Source organism: Mixophyes fleayi, chromosome 3 (genome assembly GCF_038048845.1).
Source record: "Mixophyes fleayi isolate aMixFle1 chromosome 3, aMixFle1.hap1, whole genome shotgun sequence".
NCBI lineage: Eukaryota > Metazoa > Chordata > Amphibia > Anura > Limnodynastidae > Mixophyes > Mixophyes fleayi.
The window spans coordinates 110,456,410-110,475,476 of NC_134404.1; the positions used below are offsets into that span (position 1 = coordinate 110,456,410).

The 19,067-nt window shown below is 36.7% G+C and overlaps 1 protein-coding gene across 1 annotated transcript in view; it reads left to right on the forward strand.

Annotated features, from left to right (window-relative positions):
* NAALADL2 (N-acetylated alpha-linked acidic dipeptidase like 2) overlaps positions 1–19,067 on the forward strand; it is a 608,694-nt gene that overhangs the window by 547,178 nt on the left and 42,449 nt on the right. Inside the window, exon 12 of the mRNA XM_075202155.1 lies at positions 16,511–16,616. Coding sequence (XP_075058256.1) covers positions 16,511–16,616 — 106 coding nt within the window. The remainder of the gene's footprint in view (positions 1–16,510; positions 16,617–19,067) is intronic.

The following is a 19,067-nucleotide window of genomic DNA, read 5'->3' on the forward strand; positions in this document are numbered from 1 at the left end:
GTTGTGTACAGGTGTGTGTGTCTTTATTGAATAGTCACCTTTTAGCTTGATGTTTTCTGCGCAGTGCATCCACCCTGGTCATGGTTCAGTAGAATCTTTGTTGGGTAATGGTCATGGAATAACAACAACAGAGGGAGACTAAGGAACCCTTCACACACCTACTTAGGACCACAGACACACCAAAGATATATCAATACACCAAACAGATTTTTAGAAGCTACACTGGCACATTTATTGGTGGGCATGGACTGCATCTTTATAAGTTTTTTCTTTCAAAATTTTATATGACTCTGAAGGAGTAACTGAGTGTAATTTGTAAACATAGAGCAAGGAATAATTTTTTACAAGGGTATTTTTTAAATTGTAGGGATGTATATGTCAGGCAATAATCACAGTTAGTTTATATACAAATTACAAGCCTTTATATCTCTAAGAGCCACCTCTTTTCCACTTATCCTTGCTAATTATTAACCTACAATTTTACTATAGTCACTAAACGCGGTTCACATTAACCATTACATATCATACACTAACATTTTCATCGTAAATTAATATTAGCAAATATTTTTTTCAAAACTTGACTTTAATTATAATCCTCTATATCACTTCCTGAGAAACAACTCAAATCCACTGGGCAAAATGCACAGAATAATGACATAGTCCTTTAAATCTCTCAAGTGGGCACCAAAGACATAACACCTTAGATGATCATTGATGTCACAAATCACACTTCTATCTATCACACATCTACCTTTTCCTGCATTATACCCTTGTCACTATATAACAGTCCTGTAAAAGGGTCTCACAAATTATCTTCAGGTGTTCCCATCTGTTTCCTGTCTATCTAACAATAAAATACTCAGACAGATATATGCACAAAAATGTTAAAGGTAATGTACTAACCAACAGATCTCCAACATCTAGTTATAGCTTGGCTCTCCTCTGTAATGGGTTCTGGTAATTACCTTCATTCATCACCAAATAATGTCAGCTCTGTTTCCACTGCTTTCTTCCCTTTATTTCTCTCTGCTCCTTTTTTTTTTTTTCTGATGCCTCTTCTCGACCCTTTCTCAATTTGTCTCTCAGTTTTTTCAGTTTCTCTCTTTAGATTCTTCTCAGATTGTGTCGCTGCAAGTCTCTTACAATCTCCAACTGTGGTTTGTAACAACACTTTCCCATGCCCTTCCTCCCCACTGCACTCTAGAATTGTAGCGCTCTCCTGGCAGAAGAGATATTTAATCCACATGTGCAGCCCGCTCAGATCGCTGGCACTACACTCACACACTCACTCCCCATTCATACAAAGAGTTTTTATTAAAAAAACAAAATGGAAACAAATGTGTTATCATCTGACATAGCCCAAATTTATTTTGTTATATTCCAATTTTAGATTTGAAATACCACAATATATTTATTTTATTAAAAAAGGGTCCAATTGTCACTGTGTCACTCTGTAAAGTGCACAGTCTTTACACTGTGTCTGTATTGTTACCGCCGATTGACCTGAGAGTCTTGAAGTAGGAAATTGCAAAAGGGAACTAGGAACTGAAAATGTGAGCAGAAAGATAAACAGCCATTACCACTATCATATGTAAAAATGTGCAATAAAAACTTAGGATCTCATGTAGAGTTGGAGGATTTGTGTCGCAAACATTAGCAGCCAAGATGCACACATGGAAAAAGCACATCTACATGCATATGTTCAGTTGCATGCATCTCCTAATGCATCCAGCTTTACAATACTAGCATATGCCCCAGCTTTATGTCAGGAAAAGCATATTGAATTGGCTTGACAGTGTTAGAAGAAGTGGACAAAGTGGAGATTTAGAAGTGAAAGCATGGAAATTTAGTTGTGGTTCTATGGAAAATGTAATGGCAATATAAGTGAATGCAGTCGTTAAAGTAAATTAATTTCGAAGAGGTGATATGGAAATTTAAAAGTGCTGTTATGAAACATTTAATGGGATGTAAGTGAATGGAATTTGATAGTTGTACAAAGAAGGCAGTTGGAGATGTGGCAGTATGGCATACACCGTATACACCCCCACTTCGACCATTGAGCGAATGGAATATGATAATTTTACAATCAAAGCAGTAGGGAAAGCTTTGTTATGGGGCATACCACCATATATCAGGCCACTTCAACCACGGATTGAAGTTAAACCAGCAATCCCACATAGAAGATTTTTTTCTTTAAATAGCAAGTTAAGTACCTTTCAAACAGACATCTGTCATTTTTAGCTGCTCAGCAAGAAATCATTATCTTATATTCAAAATCTCTTTGGAGAGCAGACAAGTATGGCCAACACAGGCTCACAGCTATCAGCATGTCATGAGATGGCAGAGGCGTGATGATGTCACAATGTAGACTGAGTTCAGAGGGGTGTTCCCAAGTCTCTCTGCTCACTACATCATGTGCCATGTGACTGTGGTTGCCAAGGTAATTCATGACACTGTAAAGAGTTATGAATCATTAATAGCAGCCTGAAGTAAAAATCAAGGGCAAATTGTAAATACCAATATACCTTTTCCTGCTTTAATAATCCTTTAAATAAGTGGAAGATGGTCTAATCATTTATATGTAACAGTGTAGATATTTAAAAGATGCATTTCTAATTTTATAGATATTTAATTTTTCCCAAGTCTTAAATATTTCTATGTTTAATTATTTATCAGTCAGTCTGTGTCATGTATTTGTGAGAGAGAAGTGCTTCTTCATTTTGTGTTTATTCAGTGTTTCACTCTAGGGAAAAAATATCAAAAAATAAGCCCATAAATAAGAAATCAGAAGACTTTTCTGTCTAACTGCATTACACTGATTTGATGTATGTTTCTGCAGCATTATTAGTCGATGTGCTTAAATCAATGCTGCAATCTTTCCTCTTGATTGATTTCTATAGGTTAACTCACAGCATACATGCCATAATAAACACCACAATTATCCTATTAGTAGGTAAACTTTTATTTAAATATGATATGTACTGTAAATATGTACAGTCAGTGCCTGGACATTTTCCTCCATTTCTTTATGCTTTAGTTTGCTGACAAATTTGTTTCTCAAACAGTGAGAGTGTGGTGGACCAGATAAATCCAGTGTATTTGTTGTAATGTTCGGTTAGCCTAGTATCCTATGTATTGAGCGATACAAAAATTTGTCATGAGTGGAAACTAACCCTCTGTACTTTGCATGATGATGTTTTTAATTATCCAGGACCTCATCTGAAATGCAGATGGAAATTGTATCCCAAAAATAGACACATCTTACACGGGTATGTTAAGCTGGATACACTTAAGTTGATGGTCATCACTATCAGTTTGTAACTTACACCAGTGATCGAGGATCCTAATGTTTCCCATCTCCTGGCAGGTTCATATGCATCTGAATCTCATAATAAGAGTAAGATAAGATCACATAAGAATACATAAGTTGCATTTGCTCCAGCATGCCCTTACACACCCTCACCTTCCTCTGTTCCTCCTCTTCAATTGTAAGGGGTTGCAAGCTAATGTAAATGCAAGTTGGACTCAGTCTACGTATGGCCGGTAATGTAATTAGTGTTTTGTTGGCATGCACAGCAGTTTAAAAGTGTATTGTATACTGAAAACGCAGTTTGCATCAAACTGTACATGTGTCACGGGCACTAGGAGTCTTTGCCCAGGATATCACCAGATGATGTTCTTACCAGAGTAATATAGCTGGTACTATGGTCCTCTGGTAGCAGGGTGACAACGGAACAGGAGAATCAGCAGATGGTGAGAGAATGCTCAAGGAAAGTCTATGACTAGCAGCAACTGGTAATGACTTAGATGTATGTACACGAGGAACCAGATGGACAAGTAAACGTGAGGAGAGTCAGTGGTCTGCGTACAGCAAGTTGTACCACTGCTATAGTGAGAAGGAATGTCCAGGAGTAGAGAGGAGGTAGTGAAAGTCAGTGGTCTGCGTATAGCAAGTTGTACCACTGTCTATAGTGAAGGAATGGATTCCAGGTGCAAGTAGGTAACGGGGAAGTCAGTGGTCTGCGTACAGCAAGTTGTACCACTGCTTATGTGAGAGGATACTTGAAACTGGTGCCAACGGGAAACAGGAGTCAGTGGTCTGTGTCAGCAAGTTGTACCACTGCTATATATATGTGAGGAGGGGCACGAGGAGATGACTGTAATGCAGAGGATACACGGGGCACACGGAACTTGATCCCACGATGATATCCACAATACAATAATAACTGACAAGCACTGCTTGAAGTATACAGAGTCACTATAGAGAGCCAGGTAATAGGAAACAAAGTCAATAGTAACAATAGCTTCAGTAGATGGAAGACTCCGGAGATGAACACAACACAGTCCAGACGGATATGCAATACAATAGCAAAGTCAATGGAAAGTATGCATACCGCGGTTCAGGAGAGCAGGCTGTCAAGAAAACGTGCAGGGATACCTGAACGACTGAACGACGGCAGGGGAGAGACCACTGGAGGATGGAAGCGGTATTCAGGTTGGTGCAGCGCACGGAAGGTAACCAATAATCAACGGAGCAATACTCAGGAAGCAGTAGTAAGTAAAACTGGAAACATGATGAACACGGGAGAGTTGAGGCTGACTGGTATCCGGCAGTAGTAGCGGAGGCAGCGGAGGGAAGGCACGTTGAACACGGGAGAGTAGAGGTGGTCTGGAATCCGGCAGTAGTAGCGAAGGCAGCGGAGGGGAGACACGCTGAACACAGGAGAGTAGAGATGGTCTGGAATCCGGCAGTAGTAATGGAGGCAGCGGAGAGCAGACACGCTGAACACAGGAGAGTTGGGGCGGACAGGAATCCGGCAGTAGTAGCAGATAGGAATCAGCTGAGTGCAGACACGATGAACACAGGAGAGTTGAGGCGGACTGGAATCCGGCAGCAGTAGCAGATAGGAATCAGCTGAGTGCAGGCACGATGAACACAGGAGAGTTGAAGTGGTCTGGAAACCACAAACGAAGTAGACAGGAATCAGCTGGAGCTAAATACACAAGGAAACACAGGAACACCTTCAGAGGCTCATGGGGAATGAGACTCCAAGATCAGGCAACCAGGAAATGATCACAGGTGGTTTAAATAGGAACGGTTGCCTGAACATCCAATCAATTAAAAGCAACAGGTACTGAAGGTTTCATTAGGGCTGCACATGCGCAGACCCTCAGGATGGCGGACGGCCACGGTTCCTGAACACACGAGAAATGGCACTCACAGTCCGGTGAGTGATAACATGAGCCTCTTGGTCACAACTAATTTTGAACTTTTTATGTCCACTTGTTAACAATTATGTCTAAACCAATTGCCGCCATTAGTACTTCTATATTTAAAGTTTAACTAAGCCGTAATTAACTGGCATAATTGTCTTCCTAATTATACAACTGATCTCAATAAATATGAGCGTATTACGTAATATTATAATGCATTTTTCAGAAAATCCATTCAGACAGTTTTGGATATTAGCTTTTTCCATAAAATATCAATAAATTGCTCTCCTCTGCACTATTGGTGGGGAGAATGGGGCTGAAAAGCTATTGCAAGGTCAGTCCAGGAAGAACTCCCTCAAATGGCTGTTGAGTTTTCTCATTATTCTCTTACATAATGTGTTGCAGTTTTAGGACCACAGCAATAGACCATTTGTAATTCTATTGTGCGGCAGGCTATACCTCTCTAGAGGGTTTGATCAGTAACTACTCTGCCATAAATAAACCATGTGATATTGGGATAATAAACCCTCAAATGACCATTATATCTCTTATAAGATCCCCTCAGATAAATACTTCTATGTTTTATATTCCAGCGCAATTAAAACCCAGGAATTTGCTGAACAAAGGCATTTAATCAGGAATTTGTAAATAAAAAAATAAACCATTTATTAATGCCACTGCCCAGTAATCACCGGTAATAGTTAAGGTTCAGAAATTATGATATCAGAAATGAGATTAAGAAAAGTCACATAGGCATGACGTATGTGATAATGCAAATTATATGGATATTAAAAGTTACTGAGAAGTTCTGTGACCACATAAACCAAAATCTTCAGGCTGGGTGACTTCCAATATTCTTAATAATTTATACTAGGATGAGCATAATTGCATGTCCCATGACTCTTGTCTACTATTGGTGACTACTGTGCAGAGAGTGCCATTTAGGCCTTATACCCACTGGTATTTTACTACATTTTTTAAATCTGCTTTACCACCTATTATATCAATTTTACAGATTTGCGATATCTGTAGCAGGAGCCACATGAGCTGTTCAAAAAAAAAAAACATTTTTCCTAGAGCTGTGTGGTTCTTCTGCTAAGGGAATCACTAATTTAGTAAAAGGAAATAGTAAGTGGTGGTGCAGCTTTAATTCTCATAAAAGATGTATATCAAACACAAGCACAAAGGTATTTGAAGGCTCCCTGATGCATTTACACACCGTAGACACCAGACCCATTTACTTGCATATAAAATGCACTTAAAAACACCACTTTGTGTGAGCCTTTCAGTAGGGGGTTCTTTATTCCATCTGAACACTAAAATAGTGGTATCACCGTTAAACTAATTGACTCAAATTCTACATTAGTTAATTTTTATATTGATTCATTTGTAATCCTTTCTTTAACTCAAAGTATTCTATGTCTTTATTTTTTTACAACACAACATCATGCTCAGAAATATTGAGAGGATATGTTATACATACATATATATTTAATACACAGATGGGCTTCCTCTATTTTATATTTATTTTCTTTACAAAATAGGGAATAGACCCAAGCTGAATATATCTATTTATATTTATAATTTGTATGATGTTCTACATTAGAAGCTCCCAGTGCACTGTTAGTTAGAGTGCCCCTACAGTCTTCCTCTGACAAGGTTTGAGAAAGTGTTGAATGCCATTTAACTCTGTAATCTTGCAAGTACAGTATTTCTGAAGCTGTAGGTGAATGTTATCTTGCCTGAAATTATTAAGTTTAAAACGGTATTAAGAGTTTACTTTTACTGATCTTAGGTAGATCTATAGCATCTCCCAAAGGAATACAAGTGATTTTTGATTTATTGATACAACTTTTTATTTAACTAATTATATGGTTAATTGTTTCATTTGTGTGTATGCATTTCTTATTTGTTAACATGACTGATCTAAGACAATTGAAATTGAATCTGCTCAATATTTATTTGAAATATTGGAAATAAGGTGCCAATATCAATTCTCCTCCTAATTATATGGTATGAACGCTGTGAGACATTGAGCTAGGATGCACATTCTGTGCTTTTATAGTTCTTATAACAATGAATAAAAATATATTACAACGTGGGAATTGTTTGCTCTGGCTGAAAATGTATTGACATGACAATGCTCTCAGGCATCATTTGATGTGATTACTGGTAGGGACCTATCATACAAACAATCTGGGGGCTTCTATCTACTTTTGTACTCCTATAATTTTAAAATACAATATCTACTACAGCAAATCTCAACTCTATAATATTGCATAGTTTTTCCTCTAATGTTTCATTTGTTACACATGTTAAATAAGATAAAGTCAATTGGCAAACCTGATAAAGCTATTTATAACTGGTATAACATAACATAACATAACTGTGTTTTGTAAAACCAGAAATGAGGTACTAAACTGAATAAAAACAACTGTAATATTTATTTCGTTTTCGAATAAAGATTTGAATGCAAGCTATCATTTTTTACTAACAGATACTTCCTCTCTCCTAAATCTAGTACAAACTTAACACTCCTGGGGGTAAATATCAAGGTCCTATTTTTTCATTGTTTAAAAATTGCAGCAAATCACGGGTGATAAACGATTTTAGTCCCCAAGTCGCCAGATGTATTAATCTGCAATTTTAACTCTGATCTTCAAAATCGCTGGTCATCTCTAGCGATTTGTTGGGATATTAAACACTCCCGTATTTAGCTAACTCTCCTGTGTTTCCTAGCTGCGTAATTAGTAAACACATAACTATTACACTACCCTGTCTATAGAGCCAGAGGTCCGATGGCTGTCAAAAGTTTAAAAATAGATAAATGTTAAAAACAAAAATGCGTTGGGTCCCCCTGTCCAAGCATTATTAACCCTAGTGTTGCCAGCCTTCTGCTGGTTGCGTGAAAATAGGGAAACAATTTGCGTAGAGTGGAGTATTTTTAAAACATGTAGCATCAAAGAGTTCATTTCTAGGTGCCAATTTACTACTGCCGTGGACAGACGAAACGCTTCAGCAAGTGTACCTTTTATCCTATTGGAGATCCGACAGACCTAAGCTGGTCATCTTTCTATTCGCATTGTAAGGAACCCATGGAGCTAGGAACTCCTGAGACCGAGCTTTTGTATCCGGACGGTTTCATATAGGGTTCGCACCCATTGGACATGTGATCACCGTCTACTCGGAGCATCGCCTAGGATCCTTCCAGCGGGGAGTTCGTGAGTTCCACATGAGTTTATACTAACTGTTCCAATCGGTTCCTATTATATTGACTATTCTAATAACCTTTTGTTCCTGAACATTTACATGGTTGGGTATTAGTTCCCTAAATCCTCTAACATCACGGTGTAATTTATGGTCTGCATCTACTTAGTGCCTAAGGCACAATCTTATTGATATATTGTATATAGACCGTTCCCACTTATGGGTTAATGGTTTGATTTTGTGGTTCTATTTAAACAACTGTTTTATTTATGGTTACATGTTATGTATGTGCGAATATTTGAAACATGCACTATTTTTATAGGGCATTGCTCATTGTCTATCAATAAATGTTTTTGCTTTTCGTGCCGGTTTGAATCTTATATTTATGTTTGTTTAGCATAATTTTTTTTATTATTCATATATATTTTTCATTTAAACCTCTTTTCTGGTGTTTTGCGCTGGTTGCTTTTCTGTTTAGTTCTATCTAGCAGCATTTTTCTTCCCCAGATTTAGTATTGTTGCAATTTTAAGCACCTGATCCATTAGCTTTTTTGCTAACAAATTGACCCTAGTCTGTGTATGTGTGTGTGTATTAAGGAATTTAGACTGTAAGCCCCAATGGGGCAGGGACTGATGTGAGTGAGTTCTCTGTACAGCGCTTCGGAATTAGTGACGCTATATTAATAAATGGTAATCATAATAATAATTTAAATTGTTTTTTAGTTGAATGTGATCGTTTTTTTATTTTGCATTTGATAATAAACTATATTTGAAGCTAAAACAGTTCTTAATTTCAGGGTTCTAAAGGTATATGAAGCTGAGCAGATTGGATTATATATTTGATAAGAAAAGTAGTTGTTTTATTCAATAGATCAACATGACAGTCTAAATGTATAGTCCTGAGGTAGCATGGAAATTGGAAACAAATAAACTCTTCCTAACAGATTACTTATGTTTGCCCATGTTTGACCACAGGGCACTACAGGGTATGTTCACCACAAAAGTAAGAAGTCAACACTTCTGTAAGACACCTCATGATAATCATCATTGCTAGGAGTTGTTTTTATATTTTTGTATGATGTTCTACATTAGAAGCTCCCAGTGCACTGTTAGTTAGAGTGCCCCTACAGTCTTCCTCTGACAAGGTTTGAGAAAGTGTTGAATGCCATTTAACTCTGTAATCTTGCAAGTACAGTATTTCTGAAGCTGTAGGTGAATGTTATCTTGCCTGAAATTATTAAGTTTAAAACGGTATTAAGAGTTTACTTTTACTGATCTTAGGTAGATCTATAGCATCTCCCAAAGGAATACAAGTGATTCAACATGCATGTTTGGAATTAAAAGTTTTCGTTAAGGGAATAGGTAGAGGAGAAATGTTCATGAAAGTGGTCAAATGGATTAGTTTTGTGTATTTTGAAAGTATATCATCATCTATTTATATAGCACCACTAATTCTGCAGCGTTGTTCAGAGAACTTGCTCACATCAGTCCTTGCTCCATTGGAGCTTACAGTCTAAATTCCCTACACACACACACAGACCAAGAGAGACAATTTGAAAGCAGCCAATTAACCTTCTATTATGTTTTTGGAATGTGGGAGGAAACAGGAGCACCTAGAGGAAACCCACACAAATGCAGGGAGGTCATACAAACTCCACACAGATAAGGCCAAGGGAATCAAACTCAGTCCCACAGTACTGTAAGGCAGAAGTGCTAGCCACTAAGCCACCATGCTGCCCAAATTTGTGCTCAACCATGAAGGTTTTTTTTTAGTATTTATCCATGTGCAAACTTTCAAGGGTTGATCATTGCAGCATGTCTACCTGGTGCATGGGTTGCAGCTGCTATAAATGTGACACAATAAGATAATCCAGGGGTAAAGGAGAAACAAAGGCAGCATGCACTCTTGGACTGCATACCTAGTCAAACATGGTCTATAAAAATGCGATTGTCTACATTTTTTTACTAGACATTTTTACCAATATCGTCCTGACATAATAACATATTTTGGTCAGCAAGGTCATTTTGACTACTTGTGTTCTATCCAGAATAAGCTAATCTGGTACCATTTATTAATGGTTGCATAAGTTTGTTTTATAAAGGGAATTGTAATTTCTGTTAATTTAATACCAAGGTAAGGAAAGTCTGACAGGTGTATGTATTGTTTTGTTTAATGTTAAATAGTTAGATTTTCTGTAAGGTTATGTTTAGGATTTGACACTTTGTTTGATTTTTTTTTGTAATCATGAATGCACCCCAGCACCCCAACACTAATCAGTCTACATATATACCATTCAAATATCAAAGGCTCCATCGTTTATACAAGGTGCATCAGATTCCACAATGCTGTACAGCAAGGGTGCTTCAATACGAAACAAAATACATTCAGTAACAATACATAAATACAATAACATAAATAAGCAAGATAATACCTATACACAAATTAGAATAAAACAAATACAACAGTACACACAGCTAACATAATAAAAGCACAATACAGCATACCATAAGCATTATACAGGGGCATAGAGATGGAACTAACAGACAGGAGACATAGAGTAGATAGGACCTTGCCCATCAGAACAAATATTCTAGAGGAAGCTATTTGGACAAGCTGCATATAAAAATAATATAATTTTTCAAGACACCTTACTCAGCAAAACTAAGCAATTACATTTTTTAAATACGTTTCTAGAGATTTGGAGTAGGTAAAGTAGCTGTGCGAAGAATTAAGAATTTTTTGTTGCAATTTTCTTCCTGTGCTCCTTATACAACCAAGAGCGAGAACGCTGGTTAGACAGAGTAGACACAGCAATGTGTTTGCCCTTTATAAATAACCACTTTCTATTTATATATTCATAATATGATAATCACAAATTGCAGTACTATTATTTATATGTTTCTTATTGAATGTTTATGCTCTTTTCACCAAAAATTAAAGCTGTTTCATCATATAGGAAAGAAATGCAATTCTGGGGTTAACCTGTCTGCAAAACTGATTTGCTTACTCCATTAAAATGACATTTTACTGCATTTTAATTATCTTTCAGTACCTAAAATTAAGTATCTTTCTTATTGAGCATTTAATTGGCATTAAGGAGCTTTCAGTTGGCAACTTAATTAAACAGCAATAGTAGGTTAAAAAGAATGTTATAATAATATTTCCAAATACTTACTGGATTTGTCTTTTAAATATAACCAGAACTGACATAAATATATGATCTAATCATATTAACAGCAACACAGGTACTTCCTTTCTGCGAAAGTGATTCTTTCATTCTGGTTATGCCAAAGTGTGGGAGGCAAATATTTTGCTAGCCTGCAAGTGATCAATTTAAATTCTGAGACTTCAGGTACTGGAATAGGGGGCATGATACTCACATCAATGTTTATTCTGTACACTATATATATATACAATAATGGGGTGGTAAAAAATGGCATATTGAAGTAGTTTGTTTTCCCCTTCACCCAGTCACCGCACTTTACATTCTTCTCCTCCACCAATGAATCATTAAGGCAAAAAAAAAAATTGTGAGGGATCCCTCTGGCCCTCCGACGTCCATAAAAAAAATCAAACCTACCAACATGATTGCACCATCTCCAATTATTACCCAATATTGGTGTAGGTGCCTGAACTTAATATACATTCCTTTAAGCCTTTTCAAAATGCTTTACAAATCAATATAGAGCCATATTAAGTGACAAAACACACATATATATATATATATATATATATATATATATATATATATATATATATATATTAATATATATATATATATATATATATATATATATATATATATATGTATGTTTTGGTTAAGGAGCAAGATAGCCCTCACGGTGTAGTACTTAAGCAGTGAAAATTTGTGTGAAAAATGTAAAAAGCTGCATACTTGAATAAGAAGGACTTAAAGCTTATCTAGAATGGCTATGAATGCCAAAATGCAGCAACACCATTGGATATCCTGAAGGCGAACCAATATGAAGCAATATGTCATCCAGTGTTCAGTGTCCTAGAATGGAAGAGAGACCAAAACGGGCCATCCTTGTGTAGTATTTAAATAATGTAATAATAATTTAATATTTTTTTATTTAAATACATAATAAAATCTGTTCATTGTAAAAATATGGTGTTGAGCTTATCTTTTGTCTCAAATCCAGCTGGAGGATGATGAGGAAGCAGCCTGACTAGTAGATGTCCACACTGCAAGTGTTTCTAGTACAGGAGTCCAGACCAAAACTGGCATCTCAAGCAATGTACAAATCACAAATCACAGAATAGGAATTGAGAGATTGAAAGAAACAGTACTGGAGGTCATCATCATGTTACAAATGAAAAACATAAGGTTCACGTTTAATTAACTACATTATTTTATTTACTGGGTGGGTGTAGCCATATTAAGAGGGGTTCTTTGATGCACATCTTATAAGGGACAAGGCTGCTGGGGCTGTTAAATCTCATAAGCATTTATGTATTTAGAACGTCATTGTTCAAAAACCTATAAAGTTCTGTTTAATTCTACATTGAATAACTGGTTTGGACAGTACCTGCAATCACCAACAGCTCAAAACCAGGAATGAGCCAAATTCCCAGAGCCAGTAACTAATGCTGTACCCATTACCAGGGTCAGACTGGCTCACCAGGGTACCGGGAAATCTTGGTTGGGCCCCACCACCTTGGTGCTCCACCTCTTACCAACAGGGGTGTGCTACCACCTGAGGACCCAGCTCCCCGCAACCAGTGAAGATGAAGAAAAGGAAAGAGGAGGATGAAGGAGGAAGATAACTGGGCTCTCAGTGAATGACATGCGGTTGCAGCAAAGGGAAAATGTGGTTGGATTCAGGTACCTTGGGTAGGCCAGTAGCTTTGTGGATATGTAAACCCCTCGCTGGTTTATGTTTTTGTGTGAGGTGGAGGGAACCAGTGTAGTTCGGCCTGAGCATACTCTGCATAGAATAGGCTTGGGATATGACTGTGCATTGGTCTCCTTAATATATGGCAGTTACTTGAATGCTCTTTGCAGTGCATTTTGAATGCTTTTATGCTCTCTGTATTGTATGGAAGTTTGTAGAATGATCTCTGCATTGTATATAAGTCTCTAGAATGCTCTCTGTATTGTTTGACTTATCTTATGGCTGACCACATCTCCTCTGGAGGCTTGCCATGCTCCCTCAGGGGTGCATTCCAACGGAGCATACACATGATGTCATGGGACCCCACAATTGCAGTACCCCGGTGGGCCTTTTATGGCCCAATTTGGCAATGCCTGGAGACAAGAGCAAGCACAGTGCCTGTAATCACCAGCTGCTCAGAGCCAGAAAATAGCACAGTGCCTATAATCACCAAGTGTCTAGAGTCAGAAACAAGTACTGTATCTATATCATCAACTGTCTGGAGCCTGGAGCTAACACAGTACTTGTAATCCCTAACTACACAAAGGCAGAAACTTGGACTGTACCAGTATTCATTAACTTCTCAGATTCAGGAACTAGCTCTAGACCAAAAATATAAAAGGATCCATTATGAAATGTCCCCTTGCAACATACACCTATATATTTGTAAACGCTTATTGGAGATATAATATTTAACATTATATGTAACATTATGCTGTTATATTAATATTATTACTTTTGGTGCTTCTTCAGTTTCTGATAGTTAAATGTAAAGTAGAGATAAGTGAATGAGCTGTGATTTATAATTTCCCATTCCTAACAATCAATCTTGAAGATGAATGAATTGATTCATTCAACAAATTTGTTGAAATTACTTGACTATCGTGGATGAAATAATGTGCTTGCTTATGATTTTGATCACTACTTGTAAATTGAATATAATTCATGTAGACACAAAGAAAAAAAGCACCGAAATGGTGATGTATTTGCGCAAGTGATAAAATGCAGCTAATATGTGATGGAGTCTATCTCTATCCATCTAACTTGTTAGAGCAATTGCATACAGACTCTAACTGGGATGTAGTCGCAAATATGGCTGAAAATTGGTTTTATTTGCTGGTGGCCAGGGTCAGGTGTAAATAGTGTAAATGTTTTGTATGCATGTAAGTTGTTCCTGCTGTATTAGCTAGATTATGCATGTTTAAATTATGTTTCATAGCAATTGCATTCATAACATGTAACATAGGAAATTTTGTACATATTCGCAAGTTGCACATAAGTATCTGAGGGTGTGTCTGTTGTCAAGCAGACACATGTGCTACTCATTCAGGACTAGACGCATCTTCAACTCTAAATAAGGAGTACATTTGCATACACTTGCATGCAACTTTTAAATTGCAAGTTATGCTTACATTTGCATTTCACTCTCAATTAGATGTGACACTCCCCTGTGGGATGGACAGTGAGAGTACGTTTCACAGTTTGAATTAAAAAAAAGTTAAATACTTTCTATTATTTAAAAATATTTTTTTACATAGGGTGTAAATATCTTTTAAAAAACACTAATTTTAATGAAAAACATATATGGCGACATTCAAATGTGAACAGCGATGAAAAATGGCGCCTCTCAAACTTGAAAACTGTAAAATGATAACTGTGAATGAGATAGGCAATTTTTTAATCACAGTTTTGAATTAAGTTCAATTGGCATTTGTACCATGAACATGTTTGTGGCTATTGAAACCATGAAATTTGATGGAATTTTCAATCGTTTCCAAATTTTGAAGCATCTCTAGTCAAAAGGCAAACCACCATGGTATCCAATGAGCTAAGGAGATCCAGCATCCAAAGGACTGCTACACATACGTTTACTTTACATTTTTATTTGGTACACACCAGTGGTAATCGTGTTAACAGAGACAAGAACCCCGACACACTTCACACCTACACGAAAATTTTGATTGCAGGAAAAACGAAGGCAATCTAAACTGACTTACCTCAAAAGCACAGATACAGCTATCCGACAGCAGCAGAGTCAGACAACCAGTCATTCCGATGAGGCAGCTGTCCGGAACTTCACTTTGACGTCAGTGCGCTGTACATTGATGTTAATTTAAAGTGGCAATGTCTGGAAACACTTAGTCTGTGGGGTTGGGTTATCATCCCCATTAACACATACCCAACCCCTCACCATTTGGACACCTTATTTGCAGATTTAGTCCCTGCAAACAGGGCCTGATTAAAGGTTCAGTCCGCCCTACGCAAATTCGTTTATAGCTCCCCCCTCACCTTTTACATCAAGCTAATACACAGTAGGCAAAACAAAGCTCATCATTGATTTAAAATCCAGTTTTTATCACCCCCTACCACCAACATTTACATTCACCAGTTTTCTAAACTCATATCCACTTGGCTCTTTAAATGTACCTTTAAATGGACCTCAGAAATCTTTGTCACTTATTTATTTTTCATTCAAATCAGAACTGTATAGCTGAACACATGCGTGAACGAGCTCTAGTAAAGGAGGGTGTAGGCACGAAGTTGGAGATGGGGGGGAGGCTGTCTCCTGTCACCATTCTTGTTTCTCCTAATTGTTTATCCTTATATGCACACCCAAGGATGACTAATTGTCTTCATCCTTTACCATGTAATAAGTCAAGATTAGAGCCTTAACATTTTTTTCTCTCATGCTTTCTTTTTACTTCGGAAAATAACTTTTTTCTTATATTTTAAAATGGATTACAGCGTATGCTTCTCCTTATCGCAATTTTGTATCCCAAAATTCTTGCCCCCTGTAAAACCTTGCACCCTAGTCTGTAGCCTAGTCAGCCTACTGGATTATCAGGCCCTGCCTGTAAAGTTGAAAACAGTTGAAAAAATGGCTATCACCTTAAATGTGTATGGAGGTGATTATTTGTTATTTGCTTTGGAGGTTTGAACAAATATTCTTGCACCTAAAATTGTATTGCACTTGCACTGCACTGCACTGCACACCGATAATATTAATTTAGCCCTCAATTGCCTGGACTCATTTAAGTTCAATATGATTCATACTTTATTTAATTTTAAGTTGATCAGGAACATAAGGAACTTTAGTATGCTTATGGTTTTAACAAATGTTTTACATTCCAAAAACATCACAAATTAATGTGATTATTAAGCACTTGTTAAGTTTTGCTCTTTTTTTTTCCAGCTAACCTCAGAAATGGTTCTGAGAATTGCAAGCGATCCCGTTCTGCCCTTTAATGCACTGGATATAGCTTTAGAAATTCAGAAGCACATTGAAGGTAATCCACAAGGTATGCTGCTACTCATATTGTTTCTTTGCTAAAATATATTGGTTGATGTATAGGAAGAAGAATTTGCCCTGCACTTATTATTTTTTGTTTGGTATAAGCACATATTCTTTTTCCCTGGGCTCACTAAAAAGGATGGTTTGCCAATCGAATGTTTTCACTACTTTTCAGAAATTCTTATCAGAGGGTAGCTAAAGGTTATACTGTGTTAGAGATAGTACTCCAAATTCCTTTTCAGCACAACATCAGCTTAAAATGGACAGACCAATTTTATATTCCACTCTGTAACATTCAAAAGCTAAAACTTTCTTAAATATTAATGGGGATATATTTACAGCACAGGCATCAGGAGAGATTTAAAAAGCAATCTAAGTGGTCTCCCTCCCCCTTACAATGTTTTTCACCTAGTAGACAATCAGGGCTACTTATCTTATATTATATTATATTATATTATATATATATTGCTAAATTCCCTAACATACACACACTCAGACAGAGAGAAAGAGACTAGGGTCAATTTAATAGCAGTCAATTTACCTACTAGTATGTTTTTGGAGAGTGGGAGGAAATCCACCAAACACAGGAGAGAATACAAACTCCACATGGTCAGGAATTGAACCCATGACCCCAGTGCTGTGAGGCAGAAGTGCTAACCACTAAGGTGGCTTAGTGGTTAGTACTCTGGCTATATATATACAGAAAGAGAGATAGAGGGAGAGATCTATCTGTATATATATTATTATTATTATTATATTATATATATCTTCATGTTGAGCAATGTTTATAGTTATATAGTTAATATTTTTTTGCAACTAATTTAAATATCCTAAGCTCTTTCTATCTGGGCTAATAACAAATCTAACAAGATGTCATGGATGCTCCACTTAAACCTGAACTATGGTGCATTATTGACTGCATCATGACTTTACCTCATCTGTAATAATCAAAAGATGTGTTTGGCTTCCTGTCATTAGCATATATTGAATTTGCAGTGGCTTTTGTATTACAATACAGTAAAATAAAATCTAGTTTTTCTATTTTTACAGAAAAAAATTAGGATGAGTTTTGTGATTAATGATAATGCTATGTTACATGTATTTAATAACCAGAAAACATTGCATAAAAAGTAAAAGTGGTAACGCTTCTTTTTTTTTTATAATGAAAGTCCATTGAGTACCTATGCAGTTTGTGGCCCGCACTTTATCCAGTATGACAAGTGGCCATCCACTTCATATATTTATTACACTGGTTCATAGCAGCAGATCACTCTTGCTCTGCTCTGTTCTTACAGTTGCAGGAAGGACAGATAATTTACTGCTGAGTAATTTGTTGGAGTTGATTTATTGGGCCGCTTTTGAAAGCTTTGTGTTCGGAAAATGAATGACCTTGGTCTAGGTATTTGGTTAAAAAAAAGGACAAATTATTTTTGGAAAAAAGCAAAGATTGTATCTTGAGCCGTGATGAAAACAAATAGTGAGACCAGCACTTTGTACTCATTTGTTCTAGTCTGTTTTAAATCACAGGAAATAGCACTACAAATCTTGAATGATATAAGAGCTAGAACCTGTCCAGTGGAATGGGAGGCAATACTGTATCTGAAATAGGATGCAATAAATAAAAACTGTCTTAACTCATTATATTGTAGGACAAATATGAAGGAACAAACAGGAATGATCATTCTGCCAGCATACTTGCACTCAAACTGCAGTCCATTTGTCAACCTTTAAATTGTTCTATTTATTACATTTGTCCTTACATGAAGTGCATTCAACTTTTAAAATTTGGGGATTTGTCACTACTGGAAGCAGAGCACCGGTTTTCTGTTTTGTGCCTCACTTTAAAGAAAATGTGCTGACCAACCTAAATTAGTCACCTTCCTAAAATTGTTTTGATCTGTATGTTTGATGTATTTCCCAGAATCCATTGTGTGCTATTGTGTGTTAAAATTTATAATTATAGGTTAATTTTTAAAATACATTATAATTCTATTAAGATTAGAAAAGAGCAAAATTGTTGTAATTTTTTGGGTTTTTGGTTTTAACAAGAAATCTCTCCCCACTCATCCCTTCTTGCCTGCAATCAGCGATAATACTTTTCAGTATTTTTTTGAAGAATCTATTCTTGAACAGTTGTAAGCACTGTACACTTAACACAATCAGATGACAGGCACTTTTTGAAAATTTTGTTACATATATTGAAATCAAAAATACATTGGGCCTCTCTTACAACGTGCAAAACAGCCGAGGTGCAGTACAAAACTTTCTATGGTGGCACTGTGCAGTTTGACTTTTGCAAGCATGCCTAGATTTTTGCAAAAGTGCATGAGTTTGCAGAGCAAGATGGCGAAGTTTGTGGAGGAGCAGTCTGTGCGCAAGAGTGTGAAGTAGACATGCCTAGTTTTATGGAGCAAAAAGATTGATTTTGAGATGCAAGATTATTAAAATTAGGTAAAGG